General features: G+C 30.0%; 3 protein-coding genes across 4 annotated transcripts; 1 reads left to right on the top strand and 2 right to left on the bottom strand.

Annotated features, from left to right (window-relative positions):
- Positions 1–328: 328 nt before the first annotated feature.
- On the bottom strand, positions 329–6,179 carry LOC132942845 (regulator of telomere elongation helicase 1 homolog). Its single transcript, XM_061011502.1, has 15 exons — positions 5,848–6,179; positions 5,579–5,768; positions 4,345–4,775; positions 4,145–4,258; positions 3,819–4,031; positions 3,548–3,739; positions 3,323–3,435; positions 2,493–2,634; positions 2,365–2,429; positions 1,984–2,146; positions 1,673–1,924; positions 1,357–1,596; positions 890–1,282; positions 639–789; positions 329–548 (listed from the first exon to the last, which is right to left on the bottom strand). Exons 1-15 carry the CDS (start codon positions 5,947–5,949, stop codon positions 469–471), a joined length of 2,841 nt encoding a protein of 946 aa, XP_060867485.1. The 5' UTR covers positions 5,950–6,179; the 3' UTR covers positions 329–468.
- Positions 6,180–12,223: 6,044 nt separating this feature from the next.
- On the bottom strand, positions 12,224–17,510 carry LOC132943343 (probable protein phosphatase 2C T23F11.1). Of its 2 annotated transcripts, none has more exons than XM_061012303.1 (7): positions 16,855–17,510; positions 16,392–16,595; positions 14,494–14,591; positions 14,325–14,432; positions 14,024–14,249; positions 13,455–13,546; positions 12,224–13,208 (listed from the first exon to the last, which is right to left on the bottom strand). In XM_061012303.1, exons 2-7 carry the CDS (start codon positions 16,576–16,578, stop codon positions 12,948–12,950), a joined length of 972 nt encoding a protein of 323 aa, XP_060868286.1. In that variant the 5' UTR covers positions 16,579–16,595; positions 16,855–17,510; the 3' UTR covers positions 12,224–12,947. The 2 variants fall into 2 exon arrangements, with proteins under 2 accessions (XP_060868286.1, XP_060868287.1); XM_061012304.1 differs by lacking the exon at positions 16,855–17,510 and adding an exon at positions 16,703–16,848.
- Positions 17,511–17,568: 58 nt separating this feature from the next.
- LOC132943342 (eukaryotic translation initiation factor 3 subunit M) lies at positions 17,569–22,185 on the top strand. The gene is made up of 6 exons (XM_061012302.1): positions 17,569–17,849; positions 19,019–19,296; positions 19,367–19,585; positions 20,168–20,433; positions 21,684–21,827; positions 21,903–22,185. Exons 1-6 carry the CDS (start codon positions 17,805–17,807, stop codon positions 22,097–22,099), a joined length of 1,149 nt encoding a protein of 382 aa, XP_060868285.1. The 5' UTR covers positions 17,569–17,804; the 3' UTR covers positions 22,100–22,185.

The following is a 22,185-nucleotide window of genomic DNA, read 5'->3' as shown; positions in this document are numbered from 1 at the left end:
ACAATGATTGCAATCATTGCATAGGTAATCATATTAGATTTTTCAAGTTATACCAAGAAAAATCCTAGTGTGTCTAAACATCATAAAATAATCATATTTTGTTATTTTATAGACGCTTAACATCAATGAACTAATATATTATGCTTTTTATTCAACTGTACTCTCGGAAGAAGTTGTACCTAAGTCTAAAATTACATTAAAGTATATTATAAATTAATATTTTTCGAAAATAGTAAGACTCGTGTACTCATACATCTTGACAAAATAATAATTTTGTACGATTAACTTATAAGACATAAGTACCAACTAAAATTAGAATATTAGTAAATAAATAAATAATGTATACTTTATTCTTTAATGTATATGAAAATAAACTACAAAATAACAAAACATTAATATTTTTTTAGGTTTAATGTATCATAAAAATTATTTAAGTGCAAGACGTAAAAAATGATGTGGTTTAATTATTTACATGTCAGGTGATAATCGATCAAAATAATCTGATAATAGTTGATTATTTGGTTCATTTTTCAAAAACTTTTTTAAATCTGAAACATTTGAATTCAGCAATATTAAGATCAATCATTATTAATTTTTGAGCAGCTGAATTTTAGATTTATGAATACAATGTTGTTTACCTAGTAATACACTGATAATCTCTTTAGTCTTTTTTGGAAATAACTTGTTTAGACTTTCAATTAATTCAATAACATTTTTTTCCGTAATGTATTTTCTAACGATTCTGACAAAATTTGTATATGTATTTTCTTCATTTAGTACAGTCCGTACCTACATGTAACACAGATAAAAATAAAAATAACATAATTATATAATATATTTAATTAACATTTTATTTTAACAGAAGTTTGAGCTAAAGATGAACACTTACATTATTCATAAAATTAAGGATTTTACTTTTTGAGTCAACTATTGTTTTGGGATACTCAATTTTATTGGGAATTATTTTTAATTTTCGCTTTTTAGCCAAAGGTTTTATTTCAGATGTTATTTCAATTTTTAAAGGCTGACTTTCTAATATGGTGTTGATTATTGTATGCTCTTCAAAGTTATCGACAGACTCTAAAACACTATTAGAGCTACTAGAGCTGATCAGTGTATTTGATTTTTCTGTTTTGTTTTCATTTATACTACAGTAACCTTCATAAAGTTTTATAGTGCCATCTTCCGATACTTTTCTTTTAACTGATTCAATTGATCTCAATACAGTAGCTTGAGCTGGCTCGTCGAATGAAGCATTTGAAAATAAGACAGCAGAAGGCATCTAAAATATAAATTACAAATTATTCTTTCTTTAGTTAAATATTCTTTTTAAGCATTATGTAAATAATTAATTACTATTGCCCCAGTATTTTTGAAAAATTTCATGTTTTCTCTGTAAGCTATTGAAAACTGATCATATATTTTTATATGAGGTTGTAACCAAGCAGAGAGCTGTGATTTAATATTAAAACCAGCATAACGTTCATCACAAAATATAATAGAACCCCAATCGCTAATATGTCTTATCACTCGGCCCATTGCTTGATTCACAGCCTTAATAGCTTCCAATTTGTACCATTCTTGACCAGACAAACACTAAAGCCACAACAGAAACATCAATAACAACAACAAATGTTAAATAAATAATAAAAAACTAATTTTTAATTTTTACTTGTGAATTTTCTTTTCTCATTTCATCCAAATATTCTCTTTTCATCACAACCCGTGGATCTTGGTAAGGAGGATATGGTAGTCCTAATATAATCACAGCTCTAGCTTTCCAATCAGAAAAGTCAAGACCTTCAGACACTTTTCCTCTATAAACAGCTAACAATAAAGCACCCTTGTTTTCTTGAATGGCTTTATAATATTCTTCAATTACGCTGTTTAACACGTCCTTATTTTTTGGTTCAACAAATATAGACTAAAATAAAACAATATTTATCACAATACTTTTTTGTAAATATTATATATTTATATTACTTTATTCTTAGTGATTGATGCCCAAATATTGCAACCCTGCCAATGATTAACACACTGGTCTAAAAACGGATATGAAGGGAAAAAAACCAAAGTACCTCCAGGTATAATACGAGAAAAATTTACTAAAGTTTGACCCAAACTTGTAAGAAAATCAGAATTATTCCTAAAACAAAAAAAAAGTATAATTTATTATTTAAAATGTGCCTTATTCTGTTATATTATTATTAGACACAATTCACTGCGTAGGTCAAAATACATTTTATAATTCATTTAACTATATTCTTTTTTAAGCAAATTAAAATATAAAACAATACAGTTTAAAAGATTAATATGGTCAATCCAGTAAACAAACTTTAAATGATTTATAGAAATTTTATTTACCGGCTACTGTAGTTGCATATAAGTGGTTTGTTACTTGGTCCAGATTTTATAACTGATACACAAACCTTAAATTAATAAACAAATATTTAATCATGTATACTTAAATAAATAATCATAGTTTAACTAACCTGACTATTTTTGATGACATGAGCATTTTGTAATTGTACTTTAACTGGAATTCCTATTTCAGAAATGGTTGCAGCTAAAGGAGACAATGTACCACTTGTAAGTATTATACAACGAACATTTCGATCCAATAAGTCTCTCATCCTATGGAAGTCAACTGTTAATTATTCAGAAATGATGCGAATAACTATTAAAAGAAAGTATATTTCTGTACAGAGATCCTTATTGAATTTATCATAAAAACCCATATTGCATAAAATTAATTACACTATGACTCACAGCCACATTTAAATAACAAGGAGAATTAAGCTACTAGTTATATAACTGTTCAACTTATTTATTTATAAAACGTTTGATATAACATGTATCATCGGGCAGCATACTCTATTATTTATTTTAATAAAAATGAATGAATTGATTGTTTGATGTTTTCTCGTACAATCAACATAGGAATACCAAGAAAAACTAAAAAAGAAATTAAAACTATTACATTTTTTCAAAATGTAGTTAAAAATAAACATTAACACAACTTAATAATGTTTCTATAATTATATGTGGTATGTTATATACAGAGCTGGACTTAAGGTTAAGCGAGGACTGGAGCAATTTTTTTATGGAAAGCCTTTAGAATAGACGGGCAGGGGGCCTTGCTAGCCCTTACCTAAAGCCGGCTCCGGTTAGATAAATACTACTATTATATCATTCAAATTGATTTTTAAAAAAAGAAGGGAGTAGGGATTATGTAATATTCTTATGCAATCCCCACTATTTGATTCACACAATATTATAAAGACCCTGCACTAGAAAATATACTAAATAAGCAAATATATACCCAAATCCAGGACTAAAGCACCAAAAATTTAAAGTTTTTCCTTTTTTGAGTTCTTTTAATTTAATTGAATCATTTTTTGGTTTATATTTACTCTGCTCTAACTGTATGTATGTCTAAAAATAAATGTTTAAATCATTACAGTATAATAATTACTCTGTAAACAATATTCTAGATGTATTAAAAACAAAGAATAATTAAGACAAATATAAACAATTAACTTCTTACTCTAAAATATTTGTCTGTATTCTTAGGGTCTCCGTTAGTTCCTAAACTTTGCAAAACACATTCTAAAAATTGCTGAAATTTGTACAAACATGCTTCTTTAGCTTGATGAGGAGCATTGCTATTGGATGATGACATATATAATATAACAGAACTTAAAAAGCTAATAAATTTAGACATATTTGAAGGTGTTATCTAAAAAAAAGGATTAGATCCAAATTTAGTTATCAATAACAGTAACTTTTGTTTAAATATAAATATTGTAAATACTAACATCCGCTCCTTGGAGCAGTTTAAATATATAAGATCCTTCCATTTTCTTATCATTTGTACTGTTCGTAAGCTCAATGCCATCAATTACTTTTTCTATTTCTAAAAATAATGCTTTTAACACACATATATCATCATCGGAGAATTCTCTTTGCTTTAACTGTATTGGTTCAGCAGAAAATTCTGTATTTTTTTCATCATACAATTGTTTCATAATCTAAGTGGATTATATAAGTTATATTATAATATTATATGATAACTTTTCATTAATTAATCATCAGCTAGAATAATTTAACTTGTTAGTTATTTATAAATAAAAATGTAACTTACATCAGTCACAGCATCAATGCAAAGAGCTATGTCAGTGCTACTTATATCTACAGAACAGGATTCTTCACACATCTTTTCGACATTATGTCCTTCGTCAAGAATGATAACATCATCCTAATATAATGACCACTATTAACTATGGTTATTTCTATAACATAATATTAATAATCATTAATAAATAAAATTGAATGAATACCAACACTAAATTGGATGTCTTGGGCTTTTCTTGTCCTTGGATCAATAATGTAATTATATGGAGTGAATAGTATGTCAACATCTTTTTGTAGTTCTCTAGACCCATAATATGGACAACAGTTAAATTTTTTCCCTTTATTTACTAAATCTTCTATGTCCGCTATCTCGTTTCCTACAAATGCTTCTTTTGATTTAAGTTCAACATTATTGTAAAATTGGCATGTTCGAGTGCTGACTTTAGCACGGCATAATGCAATTTTAACTGAAGAAATTGCTTCTTTTGTTACCTCTGGATGAATACACAACTGATCTCTTGAACCAATTATACCAACTTTCATGTGTTTGTAATTAGTCCGACGAAGTTCTTTCATCACTTGATTCAGCTGAGTGTGAGTTCGTGAGCCGTAAATGATACGGGGTGGTCGAATCACTCCATCTATAAAAAAGTAGAAGATAAAATATAGGTATTTAAATTTAAAAACTGGAAAAGTTGTTCTTTCATATTTTAGGTGTCAAGTATACCTTGTCACGGAGTAAGTCACTGTTAAGGATGTTTTCAATTTTAATTCAATGATAATTGATAAATCATTACATACAAAAAGCGATTCTGATCAGAAAAGGTTTTATAATTTATTTATATTACCCAATTAGGTACTATTAGTAAAATATTTTCAATTAATAGGTAATATTATGGTAAGTCATAGTTATTTTTGCCTAAACAATCACATAAATTGTATTATTAATTTGTTTGGTTTATTTTTTTTTTAGTTTTTCCAGATTATTTTGAAGTATTCAAATAAGTGTTAGAGAATGTTTTGATGCAAATAACCAACTAGTCCATTTTGCAACCAGAAACCACTCTCTAAGTTGAGGATTGCAGCATATGTACTCCCTCAGCCATGACAGATTCAAAATATATTTTAAAATTACATACATATTACCTACATTATATAGCCGGTTTCGCACGACTGGAGTACTTGCCAACTATAATAATAATCAAATGGGCAAGTAATATTAGTGTATAAAGTGTTCCATCAACTGGTATATTTGTCAAGGATATTAATTAGTATAGTGGCTTTCTTTTGACATGTGTTACACTTAACAACAATCATCAGGAAGGAACTCCAGTGACCAATAATTGCGCAAGTACACCAGTCGAGGTAATGTGAATTAAAACCAATACATTAACTGTATCGCTCAGAATCTAAAATACCAAAACTTAAAAATGTGTAAACTTACTCCAAGCACTGTTGGGATTCTTGTCAACACCAGCCGCTGTATTGATTGAAATAGTTAAATTACTTTCCGTCGGACACATTCGATTGGCTTGAATCGCTGCTTTTTTGGCCAACAGCCAGGCTAACGATGAACATAACAATGACAGCGTTTTTCCCGTCCCGGTGGGTGACTCCAGCACACCATTGTGCCCCTGAAAACGTAAGACCCAACGTACACACACCGATCTAGTAGAAAAATAATAATTACGATGTACGTTTACGGCTGCTTACATTTTGCAAACATTCCAGAACCTTTTCGATGTACCGTTTCTGAACTTCGTACGGTTCGTAGGGAAAGTCGACCAGCACTCCTCTGCATTCAAATGACGTCATTTTCTACTCGTACCAATGATTTAATATTTCATAGATCGTGCTTGTACCTACCGGAAACAACTCGACAGTACATCATCTACGAAAGTCTTAAGATATACGTTATGCAGATAAATTATCAATTATACATGACAAAATAATATTTCTATTTAGTCATGCTATTATATACTCGAAACGTTATCATTCATAAACTGTGGTTGAATTATTCAAAATTGAAAATACAATTATTATATTAATAAATTGTTGTGCCACAAAAGCGCGGGTTTTTCATCGATAATATTATTATGTGATAAGACAGAATCCAGGTTTCTTTGTTATCTATTACGGTTGTACCAAGATGGGTCTATAAACTAAATAATGGACAGCGCATTCTACTCCGCCCTGCCATCAATGCACGGGAATCATATAAGAGAAAAAAAGAAGAAAGAATGAAGAGAGAAAAGAGAGAAAGAACATAAAGAGGGCAATCATTGACGTATGCAACTACTAGATTTCCCACACGTTCTCTTTTCTCTTTTACTCTATATTGTACCCCTGACCTCTCTCTCTAAGCGCTGTCCATTAGTTTATAGGTCTATAATGGGTTGTACCAATGTACTAACCAAAATACTAAATAGTAAAATATAGATATTAGGTATAATTCTAATTTCTGTTTAGCATGGGTTGTACGGTACAAGTTGTACCACAGGGCACAATATTATGTGCAAGGTGCATTGATAGGATTGATAGGTGCAAATAACTAACAAGGGGGGCTTAGCCGCTTAAGGGCTAAGAAGTAGGCTAGTAGACGACACATGTCAAGTAAAAATACAGCCCTGTAATGACCACGGACTAATCTTAGTCCGTAGTAATGACTAAATCGGCTAAATATACAATAATGTACGGTAACGAGATATAAAATGGAAACCAACTAGGTACATAAGTAAATTGCCACTATGTACGTCATACTGAGGTTACGTAATTAGATGTGGCCAGGGGCGCATTCTCCCCGGGAGACGGGAGCCACATTATAAGGGGACGTTAGAATCGTAAGATATTATGTGAAATACCTGTACATCGTGCTTTTTACACTTTGCACGTACCTACACGTGTTATGATATTTGATTTGTCTTGTTAGGTATAAATTGGCCTTAGTATAGGTTTTACTCAGTTTTAGGACATTGGTACATACGTCTTTCGTTAGGATATCTAGTATCGAATCAACACCAAATTGTTTGTTAGTTCTCGTAATTAAAAAATAAATATTAATCATAGACTTCAAACTATCTGCCGTTACATAGGTGTTCTAAATATTCAATAATACATTTTGTTTATACCTACATTATTTTAAAATAGGTAACTATTACTATACCTCGAGTCCTTTAACCTGTCCATCAATGACACAACTAGGGAGGGGGTGCTTTGGGTCTTTAGCACACCCTAAGTCAAAATTAGTATTCCCAAAAAAATGAAATGAAAAGTTGATAATTTATCAAATTACAATATTATAACACAAAAGCATTGTTTACCTGTTAACATATAGGCAAATAATGGTGTGGGTCCCATCAAGTCACAAAAAATTCTTAGAGCTAAGCAGTAAGCACCCATTTGTTCAAATGTCTAGTTCCACTTATGCTGTACATAACATTTTATAGCACTTCGGTCTTATGCATTTTATTGACGAAAATACGTTCAACCCACCGAGTTCAGAAATTACTAATTACATTACATAAACATAATATAAATATATATATATATATATATTAAATCTATTATTAATCATTGAATTCAAATTAACCTCATTCATTACAATGAGTTACCTCCAATTCAATGTTCAAACCTACTAATTACTATATAGGTGCAGCAGAAAAATGTTCACCAGTATTTTTATATTTTATGATACATAATTATAAAACTTAATGTAATTTATAATTGTATTATAATTTATAAATATATATATTGTTACCTATTGTCTAAATTAAAAACTGTTCGGGGATGTGTATGGCACTATTATGCGTCTATGCTACCTATGCCACAGCGCATCACAGAAATCCTTAATACTTCCGTAATTATAATACCTAATTTTTAAATGTCAAATATCTAAAATTACAAAATAAGAGTATAATAGTAAAATTAAATATTAGTCAACAGTTAGTTTACTTCGCAGAAAGTTTAATCATAATGATATATTTAATAATTTTTTCAACACGTAATTTTTTTTTTTAGAATTACGAATATTATTTTTTTGGATTCATACTTATGTTATAAGCATAAGCGCGACTAGGGGGGGGGGGCGTGGGGCTAGCCCCCCAAAAACTTGTAATAGCCTCGTCAAAATAAATTATTCAATTCTTTCCTAAAATATTATCAAATCTTTAAAAATTAAACTGTAAAGTAAAAAGTGGGTGTCACTCTGCTGTACAGTAGGTTGCAAGTGGGTCACTTTAGGTATATTAATTTGTATTGTATGTACACTGGATTTAATATTTATTACTATTTATTATTTATTAATAAATTCTTACTAATTTTCAGGCACGCCTGGTGGGGGGGGGGGGGCAAATTCACCACCTGAGAATTTTAATAATTTGGTTTTTTTCAAATAAAAATAAAATATAAAAATACCTTTGCCAATAATCAACATTGCTCTAATTATAAAATAAAAAAACTCTGGTTTTATTGACCAACATTTTATGGTATATTAATAATATTCAAGGCCGTCACAAAATAGATTTTTCATTTATATCTTAATTTTTTGTAAAAACAGCTTTGACAAAATTTGTAGATCGAGTAATTTTCTAAATAAATATCATCTCTACACTTTTTTACCTTTAAGTACCTAGTTACTCAAAACTTAAATCATGACTGATTTAAAAAAAATATGAATAGGTAGGTACTTGTACTTATATTTTTAACCAGTTATATTTAATATCTATAACTATACATAAATAATAATAGTAGGTAATAATTTATTTTGTAGGTATTGTTATTTATGTCAATTTAACCTGTGTAACCTTTACTCCTAAGTATGCCAAGTATGGTTTATAGGTCTATGATCTATACTAACATTTTATCAGAAACTATTAACTAATCAAAAATCCCATAACATACCTTTCAGAATCTAAAATACATTTTCGTTAACTATCAACATAACGATATCTGCTATTAATTCAATGCTATTTTACTGTTATTGAATTGAGAAATAATGAAACATTGATAATATTTTGACGTTTTCCTTAAAACTAATGCTATTTTAGGAAACTTAAATTATGATATCCATTAATATTGATAATCGATTATAAGAAAAGTGTCTAGCATTGATGTAACGATTGAATGCAATATTGTATTTAAGGCGCCCGGTGCCGATGCCATTTTGTGCTCAAAAATACATTCTGCGGGAATAACGATACCGCCTTGTAAATCAAATTTTTTTTTAATTGCTAGAGGGGAATATTCTACAGCCCGCATCGATCTCTGTTTTTCAATATTTTATCCTCAAACTTTATAATACGTCTAAAAAAATACAAGATAAAAAGCATTTTTTTACAAAATTTTTAATACAACTATTCAAAATAAAATATAAAATCAGAGATCGATGCGGGCTGTAGGAAGTCTTCTTCTTTCAGATAAAAAAAATAGTCATCAAAATCCGACAATTCTACAAAGCTTGAGAGTTATTCCTGTAAAGTCATTTTTTCCGACATAATACAGCATATCAACCCCCCTAAATAGGTATCGGGTAGTAGATAAGTGGAAAAGTCTTATAATCGAGGGGGCAACTAAAATATAAAATTTAATTTTCAAATTTTATTGAATTGTGGAAAATTTTAAAATTGGCACTGGGACCCTTAAGAATAAATATCATTAATATGAATATATGATAATGGTTGTATATTCTCTATATTGTCCTGTAATATGGTGATGATTTAAATAATTTTGTTGACAATTTAAATACTATATACACATTTGGAAAGATATTATGCACTATTAAAACTTTATTAGTATAAGTAATAGGTAGGTACCTACCTTCGGGCTGCCTTCATTGATATCAGTTCTTTTCGAACAGCTATAGTCGTGCGCACAGGGGGTGCCGGGGGTGCATGGGCACCCCCGGACCCTTCACAAAAAACGACAAGGGTCCTAATTATTTACTAAATGTAAATTAAAATAATGAAATTATTGACGAATTTAAAAATGTTGTTCTGTTTAAACGTCGATTATCATTATAAGATTGTATATCTTTATATTGTTATGTAATATTTATTAGAATGAATAAAAAAATAAAATAAATATTTTTAGTGCATTTGATATCTTTAAAACATTGTCTGTATCTATGATTGTTTTCAAAATTATTGTGAGCCCTAATTTTTAGTGTGCACCCCCGGAACCAAAAGTCTGCGCACGCCTATGCGAACAGCTTAATATTATGTTAACAGTTTACATATTTACAATGTCTTTAAGTACGTATACAACACAATAAAAGTGAATACCTGATTTAAATTATTGTTGTTACGATTTTTGTCTTTAATAAGAAATAAACTATTATTTTTTTAGTCTGTCATCATCATTTGGAGGAGTAACAAATCAAAATGCTTCGATTTTCCACTTCTGCATCTTTTCTGGTACTGACTGGTAAGAAAGTGAACCTAGCCTTTAGAGGTTCAAAAGTGAAAAATTCCAAGTAGTTTTCAAATACCATAATAAATAAAAGTTAAAAGAATGTTTTCGTACATTTTTCATATCTATAAACAGATCAAAAAGATCCTCAATTTCTTCTTTTTCCCGACGCTTTTGAAAACTACTGTGATTTTTTTACTTTTGATCACTCATAGACCATAGTCATAGTACCAAAGTACATTACATTTACCTACCAGAAATTAGAAAAGATGACGAATTTGAAAATTGATGACGAACACAAAAAAATACACATACCACCTAAATCAATACATTCATTGCTCCGCTCAGAATCTAAAGTTATCAGCTGGTTTTTTCTAAATGCAACCAAAATCGGGTAAAATGCCATGCATGTAATAATATAATAATATTAAGTATTAATTTAGGTAGTTACATAAAAAAATATTAATACAAATTATAGTTTAAAATAAATATAAATAATTAACTCAAGTAGGTACCTTATTTAGGTACTATTTATAGTGCAGCCAAAATCGTAATGTGGCAACAAACACTGCATACACGCAGTTTACTATCATCAAATAATTTTTAATCCAACTTTACAGGTCCAGTTAAAACACGACGATCGGCCCACAAGGAACTTTCCCGTATCCCAGTGCAGAGGCATGCTCAGGAATTTTGGATGAGAGGAAGGGATTGGTTTGAATTATTTTTCGAACAAAATATTTGTTAAATTTAGCGATATAAACTTTAGTTTGGCGCCTACGTGTATTTTCCAATTTTTTTTTTCGGAAACCAATGTATTACTATATACAAGTTACAACCAGTTAAGAATGATGGTGTAAAAATAATATGCTTCCAGAAGTCCAATTTGAATTTCAGAAAAATATAAGAATTTCTCCCCTTTATGTCTGTAATTTGATGAAAGCGATTTTTTTTTTAATTATACTCAAGTAAAATTGAATTTTGGAAAAAAAAAAAAATTAATTTGATACTATACTCACTAAACAATACCACAAAGTACAAATCAAAAATCCATTTCCTACATAACCTAGAAAAGAGATTGAGGAATTCAAATGTTTTCAAAATTAAAATAGGGCTTTTGGCATTGTGTGAATTTTCTTCTGCTTTTTGGGAATTTCGTGGCACATGGAATTTGAACATTTTTTTATCACAAAATATAGTTACGTGACTGCGCGTATGTACGTTACTGAGGTCCAAGAATCTTAGCCGTCGATTATCTTTAATAAGTAATTACATAAAGCGTTCGGGGAACTCACACAGCACTAACGATGGATGTACAATATTTCCTAAATCCAACCACTTCAAAATGGTTCGCCGCTTTGACGGCCTTAACTTTTAATTTTTATCAAACATAAAATATAATATAAAACAAGCCAAAAAAATTTTCGGTGGTGGCACACGCCCACCCCCTGGCTACGACACTGTTGATAAATGATGAACCCGATGACTCGCATTAAAAATAAAAAAGTTATGTGAGCTGTGGGACACCCCGACGCCTAATATAGACCATTCAAATTGTACACCACACTTTTTTATAGTTGAATGCGATAATCGGCTTAATGTTCTTTTTATTTTAATGATTCATATTTTTAATTTGTTGACGTGTTCGTGGAATATGGATATGAGACATTGGTTTAACATACTATCAATCTAGGAAACCATATTTTTATTTCAAATACTAGTAGTTAACTATAATGACATGATTTTTTTTAAGTTATATAACTCTTAAAACTATTAAAAATATAATATTAATTGATATTACTCAATCATTTTAACAAATACAAGTTGTACTATTATTTTTATTAATATTCATTCACAAAAATTATAATACGGCCAGTCCTTTGGGTGCTAAAAACTAAACGTCTGATTGTACAAATATTTTGTTTAAAATTACATAACATTTAACGCACTATGTTTCGTATTAAAATATTTATGTATAATTTTGTTTCATTTTTAACTCATGCTCTAAGTATTAACATCATCCTCTAAAGTACTGGATGGACTAGTGTGTTACATGAAAATGTTATTTACATCATTAGTGTTCCAATTATGTATTAGACATTAGTATATCATAGCATATTATATATATATAAAAAAAACTTATATAAATACAAAAATGACTTGGGATTTATATAGGGCAATATATTACTTTTTATCTACAAGAGACAATTATAAAAAGGAAAAAAATGTTAGGTAAAATATAATATTATGACACAAACAATTTAAAATATTATCCCAGTGCTATTATGTACACATTTATTATTATTATTATTATTATTATTATTAATATTAATTTATTGCCAGAAAACAAATGATGTGTGAGAACCAAAGTAAAATAAAATATAAATAAAACAATGCTCAAGAAAATACTAGTGCTTGGCTTTGGGACTTGATGTTGGGGAGCTATTTGGGCTGTTTGATTCTGCAGCTGAAGGTTTAGAACACTGTACTTGTAATTCTTTCCAAGTACGTCCTTCTCCTAGGAAACAAACTATCACAACTGTCATATTGTCACACCCAAGACCTCCCATTTGACCATTAGGTGCTAGACACCTTGTCATTAAGTCTTCACATATATCCTCGGGCTCCATGCCATTGCTGACACGGAAACGCACAAACTCAACAACTTCCTGAAAAAAAAAATAATATATATAATTTGTAGATAGTATTTAATATTATTATAATATAGTGTAAGATAATAAATTATTATTATTAATACTTAGTTTATTTTTATTTAAACTCTTCACAAAGTAGATAAAGAAATATCAGAATTAGATTTAAATCAAAGTATGATAAAAATAATATAGTATATTATTTTACAATCATTCTGTGTATTAACATTGATTATAATATTATTTATTTAAAATATGTCTTACTTCATTAGTCATTACGTCCCAAATTCCATCACATGCTAAGACAATAAATTCTAAGTCCTTTGTAACTGGCTTAACTTCAATATCAGGCCAGGCTAGAAATTAAATTTCATTAAATGTACCATGTATTTATTCAGAGATAAAACATTTTATTTAATTACATTTTTATACTATAAATTAAATTCAATTATTAATGAACCTTTTTAAAATTATTATTATTCAATGTAGAGAATGATCCATTTCATTGCCTCACTAATCTTATCAGTACATATTATTGGCTTCGAAAAAAAAATATTTAAATTAACTTGAAGTGTTTAACATGTTTTAATTTAATATATCTAATTATTTATCATGGTTTTTTTTTTAGGTTTTCAAATTGTTATTTTATTTTCATAGTTATTTTTCTTTAGTTTTTTTCTGCTTACTGCTTTACTCAAATAAATTACAGACAGTTTTGTTAAAGAGCTTAGGGGACACTGCCATGCACTCTGATACAGGTAGATAAAATATAACTGTTGGCATATATTTTTACCCCACAAACGTTACCAAGGCATTTTGTAAATCGGACTTACCAATAACAATTTGTTCATCTAATTTTTTTTGGTCATTTTTTTTGAAAATATAATCTCCTAGAGCTCTGGATAGAGCTAAGTTGCCATTCACCCTGTTAAACATGACCCAACCACCAGCTGCTTCAATTCTTTTGGTTTCTAACTCATTGTTTGGTTTGTGGTCATATGATAATGGTTCAACTACACCACTTACTGATGCAATAGCTCTTGAATCTCCAACGTTTGCCTAAATGTTAAGAAAAAAGTAGAAATTAGAAAAATGGAAATCAGATAAAATTAAACATAATATATATTTCCTTACACAATACATTTTTTTATCTTTTAATAAAACAACTACAGCAGTTGATCCAGCAAGCTCATCTTTTAAAAGTTCATCTTCAGCCATAGCAGTGTCCATGTCCATGAAACCCTAGAAAGAAAATATATGACACTATAAATGCTATTTTGGAATATTTAAAGCACAGTATTACCAGTTGTAAGGCATCACTAATTTTATTTTCTTCATACTCTGGTCTTTTGGTAATAAATTTATGTAAATGCTTGCCAGCATATTGTGCTATCCTTGCACCTAAATTTAAATATAGTAATAACAATAGAATAATTAAATTTTAAATGGACATAATTTTGATCAAGACATAGCTTATTAGTTTTATAAAATAAAAAAGCAGGTAAGTGGATTTCGTTCTGATGTGTAAGTTACAAGTGAGTCACTTTATAATGGATTGTATTAAATTTTAATTCAATGATATAATATCATTGTTTACGGAAAACGATTCTAAGCGGAAACGGTTTGTCAGTCTGGATATTTTATATTGTTATTATTCATTATTATTATTTGAACTAATATAATAAATTACAACAAAATAACTAAAATCATTATTTTTATTTTTATTTGTTTCTATGATGATAAACAAAGTGTTAGAATTAGTTTTTAGCGGTTTTTTGTAATTTGTCGGTGGTTTTTCCTGTGGCATTAAATAACTAAAAACTTGGAAAACCGAAAAAGTACCATCTTAATCCGATTTGCTAAAAGATAAGATCCTATAAGTTGAAATCAAAGCACCCCTTCAGGTAGAAATTTTGTATACAAGATAAAAAAAAATAAATAAACACCATTGTAAAACCACTAACTAAAATATGTCCTAGGAAAAAAATTGAATTTAGAGAAAACTTATTTGAGAAAGATAGTAAATAATAAATATAGTTTTAATTTCTTAGGGCTGTCTTTATAATGTCTGGTAAAGTGTCGGTTAACGCTAACCGACTGATAACCGATTTTATTACCGGCAGAATTTGGCCGGTTAACTGTAAGAACGGTCCTCAGAGTAGGTATAGACAATTTAAATAAAAGTAAAAAATATCATTATATGAAACTTTAAAACTTGTCATTAAGGTGAAAGTACTTTAAATTGAAAAATAATATTACTTCTTGTACTCAATATACGTTATTCTCACATTCACAAATACAATAATATAACCCATAATGAAATAATCTTAATCTTTAATTAATGATGATTAAATATAACTATGGTACCTATAATTTAATTTACATAAATTGAGCATAAATAGCACAATAACCAATTGTAAAACTAATAAAACATTAAATTAATATAAGATAGTACAGACTCAACAACAAAAAACACATATAATAAGAAAGAACAAATATGCTTATTTAGTCCTAAAAACGATACTTTGTATTGTAAGCGTAGGGAAAAAAATGTACACCTATACTTTCACCTTCCTTATGGAATGTACATACAACCACATTATGAGGGGGATTACCAGGAAGTTAGTGAACAAATAATGATTGAAGGGTGGAATAATCGGTTTGCAAAGCTATGTGGACATAAGCATCCAATCAACTGAAAAGTAATAAGAAAAATTAATATTGAAACATTTGTAGATGAAAAAAAATTGGCATAAGATGCGCTTAGAGAATTGAGTAACATAAAAAATATTAGGACAAACTAGTATTGTGGAAAATATATGAATTAAAATTAAAAATACAAGCAGACAAAATTAGTATGTATTAGATTTTTTAACATTCGTAAGTTATAGGTACCTAATATAATAAAAAAGGGTGATTAAATTGTTTTTTAATATATAAGTTATTGACTGTATTCCATAGGTAAACTTCATATTTCTTTTTACAAAGTTGAACGTACATTTAAAATACGATTGTTTCTAATTTTGTAAGTTATAAACTATGATTATATACCTATTATATTTATTAATTATTGACATTTTTTCCCTAGATTCATTATAATATGCATCAGTGTATTTTTAATCAAAAACTGGTGCAACTGTATTTTTGACATACGACAGACTCTTAAATTTGTAGTTGCTATTCTCTTAAAATAATTATTACCGCCATGACCATCATATACTCCAAAAAATGCGGCATTCGGATCATCAGGAAGTGCCAGTATATGAGTGTGGGAATCTTCCATGTTGATTCTCCATCCTTGCATAGAGCTGGAGCCAACCTTTAGAAACTGGTTCTGACAGCTTTCCGTGTGCTTTGTAGTCACCGGTTCTGATAATGTCTGACCCATAGTAAATCTCTGATGAACTGTAAAACAATTACAATGTGTATAACCCTACGTAGTTGCATCACGTTTGAATCAGGTAGAAGAAAACCGACATTGTCACTCATGCTACATAATATGATTATGGTACCTGACGACAGTCGTCGAGTTGGACGTGCCGTCGAGCGGTGGAACGACGGTTTGGGGATTAAATTATTTTTGACTTTCCCACACTACTTCACCCAAGGGATCAGCAGTGGGGTGAAATCTGTTCGACAACCAGTCTAAAAATGACCTACTTACATTTTTTTTAAATTTACAATTCAACAAAAACGACAAATTGTGCGTCTAGTCTTCCATTTCATGACGCATATCATCGGGATCGGATATAATACGTTTAATGATGGTCGTTCGATTTCGTTTCCTAGCGGACCCTGAGAAAACCTGCGGCGGACCGCGCACAGAGACTACGACGACGAAGATGATGATGGCGGTCGACGACGATGATGGAAAGACGTGAAGACGATATTATCGTGCTGTACTGCCAACGGTGATGAGCGACGATATCGGATATTGTTTCATCGAAATTACAATGTAGTTTTTTGCTTTTTTTATTTTTATTTTATTTATTTACTCCGTTCAGTCATTCAGATAATAATACAACTTTACAATACAAGAAAACGTACGGATGGAAGTTGGGAACGCGGTTGCGCGGTATACGATAATGCCGCGAACAGCGCTTACTTGTACGAGAATAACAAAATTCGACTTAGCAAGTTCACTTCTTCACTCGTTCACCCGACGGTCGGCGTGGTGATTACTGATTTATCGCTGGATTTCGGATCGGACCAATCGATACGGAATCAAACGCGGTATTTTAATATTGATCACACGCGCAAGCCACTTAAAACCAGCAATAATATTTTATTAATAATAAATAATAATAATATTATAATTCAATGTTGGCTGTCGGCGGTTGTGGTTGGTGAGGGGGGGGACCGCGCACGGTCCGTTTTGATAACAATAATCTATAATTATCAGATTATTCAAAGTTGTCAAGTGTCCATCTATAGAATATCTCCTTTCGACCGCCGCCGGAGCATTGAGGTTAGGAAACGGATTTCGTTTCGCGGATCGCGATCAAAACACAACAGTTCAACACATCGCACCACCGCCGACGTAGTCCGTGTACCCGCGACCATTCCAAAGTAACAGAATATAAATTTGTTTTTACTGTTTACGCCCTACACACGATGGCAGGTCCTCCGACGTTTATCGAACTGTCACGCGAAGAACAGGTAAGCGAAACGATAATTAATAAATAGTTACAACAAAAATCGGCATTACTCGCACGTAGGTACTCGATATTCAGTGATCCGTCGAATAGAATATTTTAAAGCCAAAACTAATAGACTACCTTCACACACGACACACGTCTTACGCCTGGCCAGGCCTTCTGCAATTCCGTTTGGAATGCTTGGATTCGTATAAATTGCTTACCCGCGATCTATCATCTCCGTTTAATTTAAATCTTGTCAGGGTTGGCTTGAAAAGCAAACACGACAGACCAGTTGGACACTGCCTACAACTACCGTCGGAAGTTTATCGACAATATCGTAGGTAGCCATAGTCACTATGGCTTAATATCGTATAATGTATACTATTATATTACTTTCAACAATTGGTTTCTTTGTCAATAGATATTTTCTTATGGTTCTTATCATAATTTTTGTGTTGCACCAGAACTTCTTCGTTAGCTGCCAGACATTTCCTAACAAGCATGATTTATCAAAACAAATTTTGGAAAATTTAAACTTTGTTTTAATAATTGTACCAATGGTTAGCAACAATCAATCTCTAATTTCAATTAATAGATTATCTTGGTCCAGTTATTTTTAAGCCAGATTCAAGAATTTATATTTGTGCATAGATAACTGAAAGTATCAAGTATTAAAGTTTCTGATGCTTTTGTAAAAGTTACCTCAAAAATAGAAACATATATTATAATAAAATACCTTGTTGAAATTTAAAATTAATTAAGCTGTTAAAAAAATACAGTTGTTTGGTATTAGTACTAAACAGTAATAATTGTTAGTTTTATACGAGGTTTTATACTTAAAGAAGTAGAATAATTCCTTATCAACTAGGTAATAAAATTCTTGGTAACCATTCCATGACCCACGAATAACAAATTGTGCAGAGACGTGCTAAATGTATATATCGCTTCTTTTGTCAAGCTTTTCATGAACAATTTCTTTCAGCTCATACTCTTGATTTGTGCAGGTACAAATTGAGTTTATAATATAGAACAACATCTACATATGTAAGATTCTATACCTTTAATTTAGTATGATTAAGAATATATTATTAGCCTATTAGGTATGATTTTTCTAGTGTTAATTCACATCTTTGTATTGATTCATCATCTATTTAAATCTCATAATGTAATATGCTATTTTGTTCGCAGGCTTTAGAATTAAGGTCATATTTGCGCAGTATTGGTGCTACTTTGCAAGAGAAGGCGACAGACAACATTGAAGAAGATATGAAAGAAATCATATCTAAATGTGATGCTTGTCTAAAGACTGACTTGTCAGATGCTGATATTGAAAGCTTTTTATGTTCTATTGTATCAGTGATTATTGGAATTGGTACTATGGATGTGGAGAGTAACCTTGTTACTGCATTCAGTCAGAAACTTTCTAAGTATGAAGAAGAACGTTTTAGCAATACCATACTTAAGACGTAAGTGAGGTCACTATAATTACTACTTAAATAGATTTTTTTATTTTCATATTTTTATTTTATATTTCAGTTTATGGCTATTGCATGGTACAGTTGACCCAAAATTACCAGCACGTTTTCAGCTGTATTCAGACATAGTAGATGTGGCCAAGCGAAACAAGCAGCTCTTGTTGGTATACGGAGGAATAGATAGCTTAAATAAATCGCTCCTTTCCATCAGTCATTCCAAAAAACAAAAGCAGTCTCTCCTAAGACAGTTGCACAGTGCACTGATTGAAAATGGACACAGGTCAGACTTCCTTATTGGCTATTTTTTTAAGCGTTTTTTATTTAATTTAAAACCGAATTAATTTACAGCTCATTCCCTTTTTTCTTCAATAATGTAGTTATTCAAAATCTGAGTTTTTGAATTTTTAAATATGTTTCAAATTCTTGAGATTTTTTGTACTACTTAAGGAGTGTCCTATGGAGATACAAACTTCTGTTTTTTCAATTGAGAACATCCCTATTAAACTATAAATTATGCAGTAAATAATTTTTCTGACATTTTGATTAACAAAAGTTTGTATTGCCACAGGACACTCCTTAAGTAGTACAAAAGAATTCATAAATATGAAAATACGATCTTCGAGTATATTTAAAAATTCCAAAAATAAGAATTTGAATGAATTCATTGTTAAAGGAAAAATGGGGATGAGCATGCTCGGTGAATAACACTGTATGTAGAAATTCGCTAGACTGAATTGGTGTGAAAAATAATGCACTGAGATTTTTGGACCATATCGTTTACATGGTTATTATCCTGGTGCGGGATAATTTTAACCGGTTTAGTCTAGCGAATTTCTATTATATCTATCCTTTTTTTTTTTAGTGAATTGGCTGCAGAAGTTATGATTGAACTTCTCCGCAACTACACAGCTGATGATGGTAAACAGGCTAAAGATGACGCAAAGAGGTGTATTGTCTCAGCTATTGCTGACCCTAAGACTTTCTTATTCGAACCATTGTTGAGTTTGACTCCTGTTATATCTCTACAAAACTCACCCTTGCACGAGCTTTTGGTTATATTTGTCTCTGGAAATCTTACTAACTATTTAGATTTCTACAAAGGTCACAAGGATTTAATCAAATCTTTAGGTATTACATCATCATATATAATATTATTTTACATCACTAATGGGCAAACTTGTACTACATTTTTCTTTAATCAAGCCTAAGGAAAATTAATTAAAAAGGAAAAGTAAACATGTTTTACTGTCACTTTATCTAACATAAAAAGTAACCTGGAGGCTAGCTAGTTCGCATGGGCTTTGTTTTACAAAATGCGTATATGGTTGAATAAGTGGAAATGCCAAATAGGTATTGCCTGACAAAACTGGTCTGTTTGGGTTACTTCTTAAGTTAAATAGGGTATAGGACATTAGTCTCAGAAAGAAAACACTGTATGCAAATAATTGGCCCAATTTGTACAGACAAATTTGTTTATCTGTCTCATACTATATTGAACATTTTAGTATAATACATTAAACAATTTAAATTAAGGAATCGCCACAAAATACTGAGAATACATTTACTGATACTGTGTTTCACTTAGTGTCACCAACAAAAACAATATTTAGGTATTTGAAGTGTATTTTTAAATAGGTCAAAATTTATAATATATAGTTTTTTAGCAAACTATCTTGAAGTATTAAAATTCTATAGTATATATTCTACACTGACAATACTTCTTAAATATTAAATTGTTTTATGCTTTGTTATAACTTAAATTATTTTAATCATTCATTTTTTTTTAAATTACTCATAGTATTTTATTAATTTTTAAACTTAATTCTGGCTCATGGAAGAACACAACTGGGCGTCCACCAAAATGTGTCGAAGTTGACGAATCCCCCACGTCGCAGCGCCTTACTGAGTGCACAAAGTGGGGGGAAATGGTGTCCTCATGTGTGAAATGGTTTACTTCTCTCTCGGGCTGGAGTAATTTGTAATATTTAAATTAGTTTTAAATTATGTATCGCTGAGAAAAATTGGGATCAATTGTCTGTGTATAAATTTATGACTGGGACTAATTATCCGCGTACTCAGTTTTTTTTTCTGGAAACTAATAATTGTCTATTTACCAAGTTTAAGAATGGTGACAGTAATAGTATACTATATAATCTAATGATTACCTTTCATTTCATCGAAAAGATTATTTTTATTTTATACCAAGTATACTAATGTAATACTATGAAAGATAAATATATTTTTACTATTTAGTAAATAAATGTATATTAATGTTAAAAATAGTTTGCCCATCCGTAACATATTCATCTTGGTTTTTAAATTTAAAAAAATAAACTCGCAATATTAGTATACAATATATCATTCATATATACTTTTAGCATTAGATCATCAAGCAAATATTCACAAGATGAAACTACTGACAGTTATGAGTTTGGCTGAGGACTCTAGCATCATAACGTTTGATACAATACAGCAACAAGTTCAAATAACCGCTGAACAAGTGGAACCATTTTTACTTGAACGTAAGATGACCTGAATTAATTTTCATTATTAACTAATATTTTATGTGGTTTAAGTTGTTAATTTTATTTTTGTAGTTTTTGGTACAAAATTTGTTCGTGGCCGTATGGATCAGGCAGCAAAAAAAGTGAACATTTCAAGCACAATGTACAGAACATTCAGTAAACAGCGTTGGCAAATGTTGAGGAACTCGTTCTTCAGTTGGAGATCTTGTCTAAGTGTTATCGAAGAAGGAATGAAAACTGTCGTGTCAAATTCTCAAACAGCAATGTAAAAAAATACATATGTAAAAGCCATGTCAATTAAATTGACATATTTATTAAAACATTTTTGGAATAAAGAAAGTTTACTTAGTAAAAA

Source organism: Metopolophium dirhodum, chromosome 4 (assembly GCF_019925205.1).
Source record: "Metopolophium dirhodum isolate CAU chromosome 4, ASM1992520v1, whole genome shotgun sequence".
Classification (NCBI taxonomy): domain Eukaryota; kingdom Metazoa; phylum Arthropoda; class Insecta; order Hemiptera; family Aphididae; genus Metopolophium; species Metopolophium dirhodum.
Note: the sequence above shows the minus strand (reverse complement) of the source record. Positions and strands in the feature narration are given on the sequence as shown.

Excerpts from the sequence above, each read along its gene's own strand:
- LOC132942845 (XM_061011502.1), bottom strand. The coding sequence starts at position 5,949 with ATGACGTCATTTGAATGCAGAGGAGTGCTGGTCGACTTTCCCTACGAA. Across the intron at positions 1,597-1,672 it reads TGAGAAAAGAAAATTCACAA|TGTTTGTCTGGTCAAGAATG; the intron begins GTAAAAATTAAA and ends TTGTGGCTTTAG. Across the intron at positions 1,283-1,356 it reads TCAAAAATACTGGGGCAATA|ATGCCTTCTGCTGTCTTATT; the intron begins GTAATTAATTAT and ends TTTATATTTTAG.
- LOC132943343 (XM_061012303.1), bottom strand. The coding sequence starts at position 16,578 with ATGGGTCAGACATTATCAGAACCGGTGACTACAAAGCACACGGAAAGC. Across the intron at positions 14,433-14,493 it reads TTAGTGATGCCTTACAACTG|GGTTTCATGGACATGGACAC; the intron begins GTAATACTGTGC and ends TTTTCTTTCTAG. Across the intron at positions 13,209-13,454 it reads GGGACGTAATGACTAATGAA|GAAGTTGTTGAGTTTGTGCG; the intron begins GTAAGACATATT and ends TTTTTTTTTCAG.
- LOC132943342 (XM_061012302.1), top strand. The coding sequence starts at position 17,805 with ATGGCAGGTCCTCCGACGTTTATCGAACTGTCACGCGAAGAACAG. Across the intron at positions 17,850-19,018 it reads AACTGTCACGCGAAGAACAG|GCTTTAGAATTAAGGTCATA; the intron begins GTAAGCGAAACG and ends TTTTGTTCGCAG. Across the intron at positions 19,586-20,167 it reads CTGATTGAAAATGGACACAG|TGAATTGGCTGCAGAAGTTA; the intron begins GTCAGACTTCCT and ends TTTTTTTTTTAG.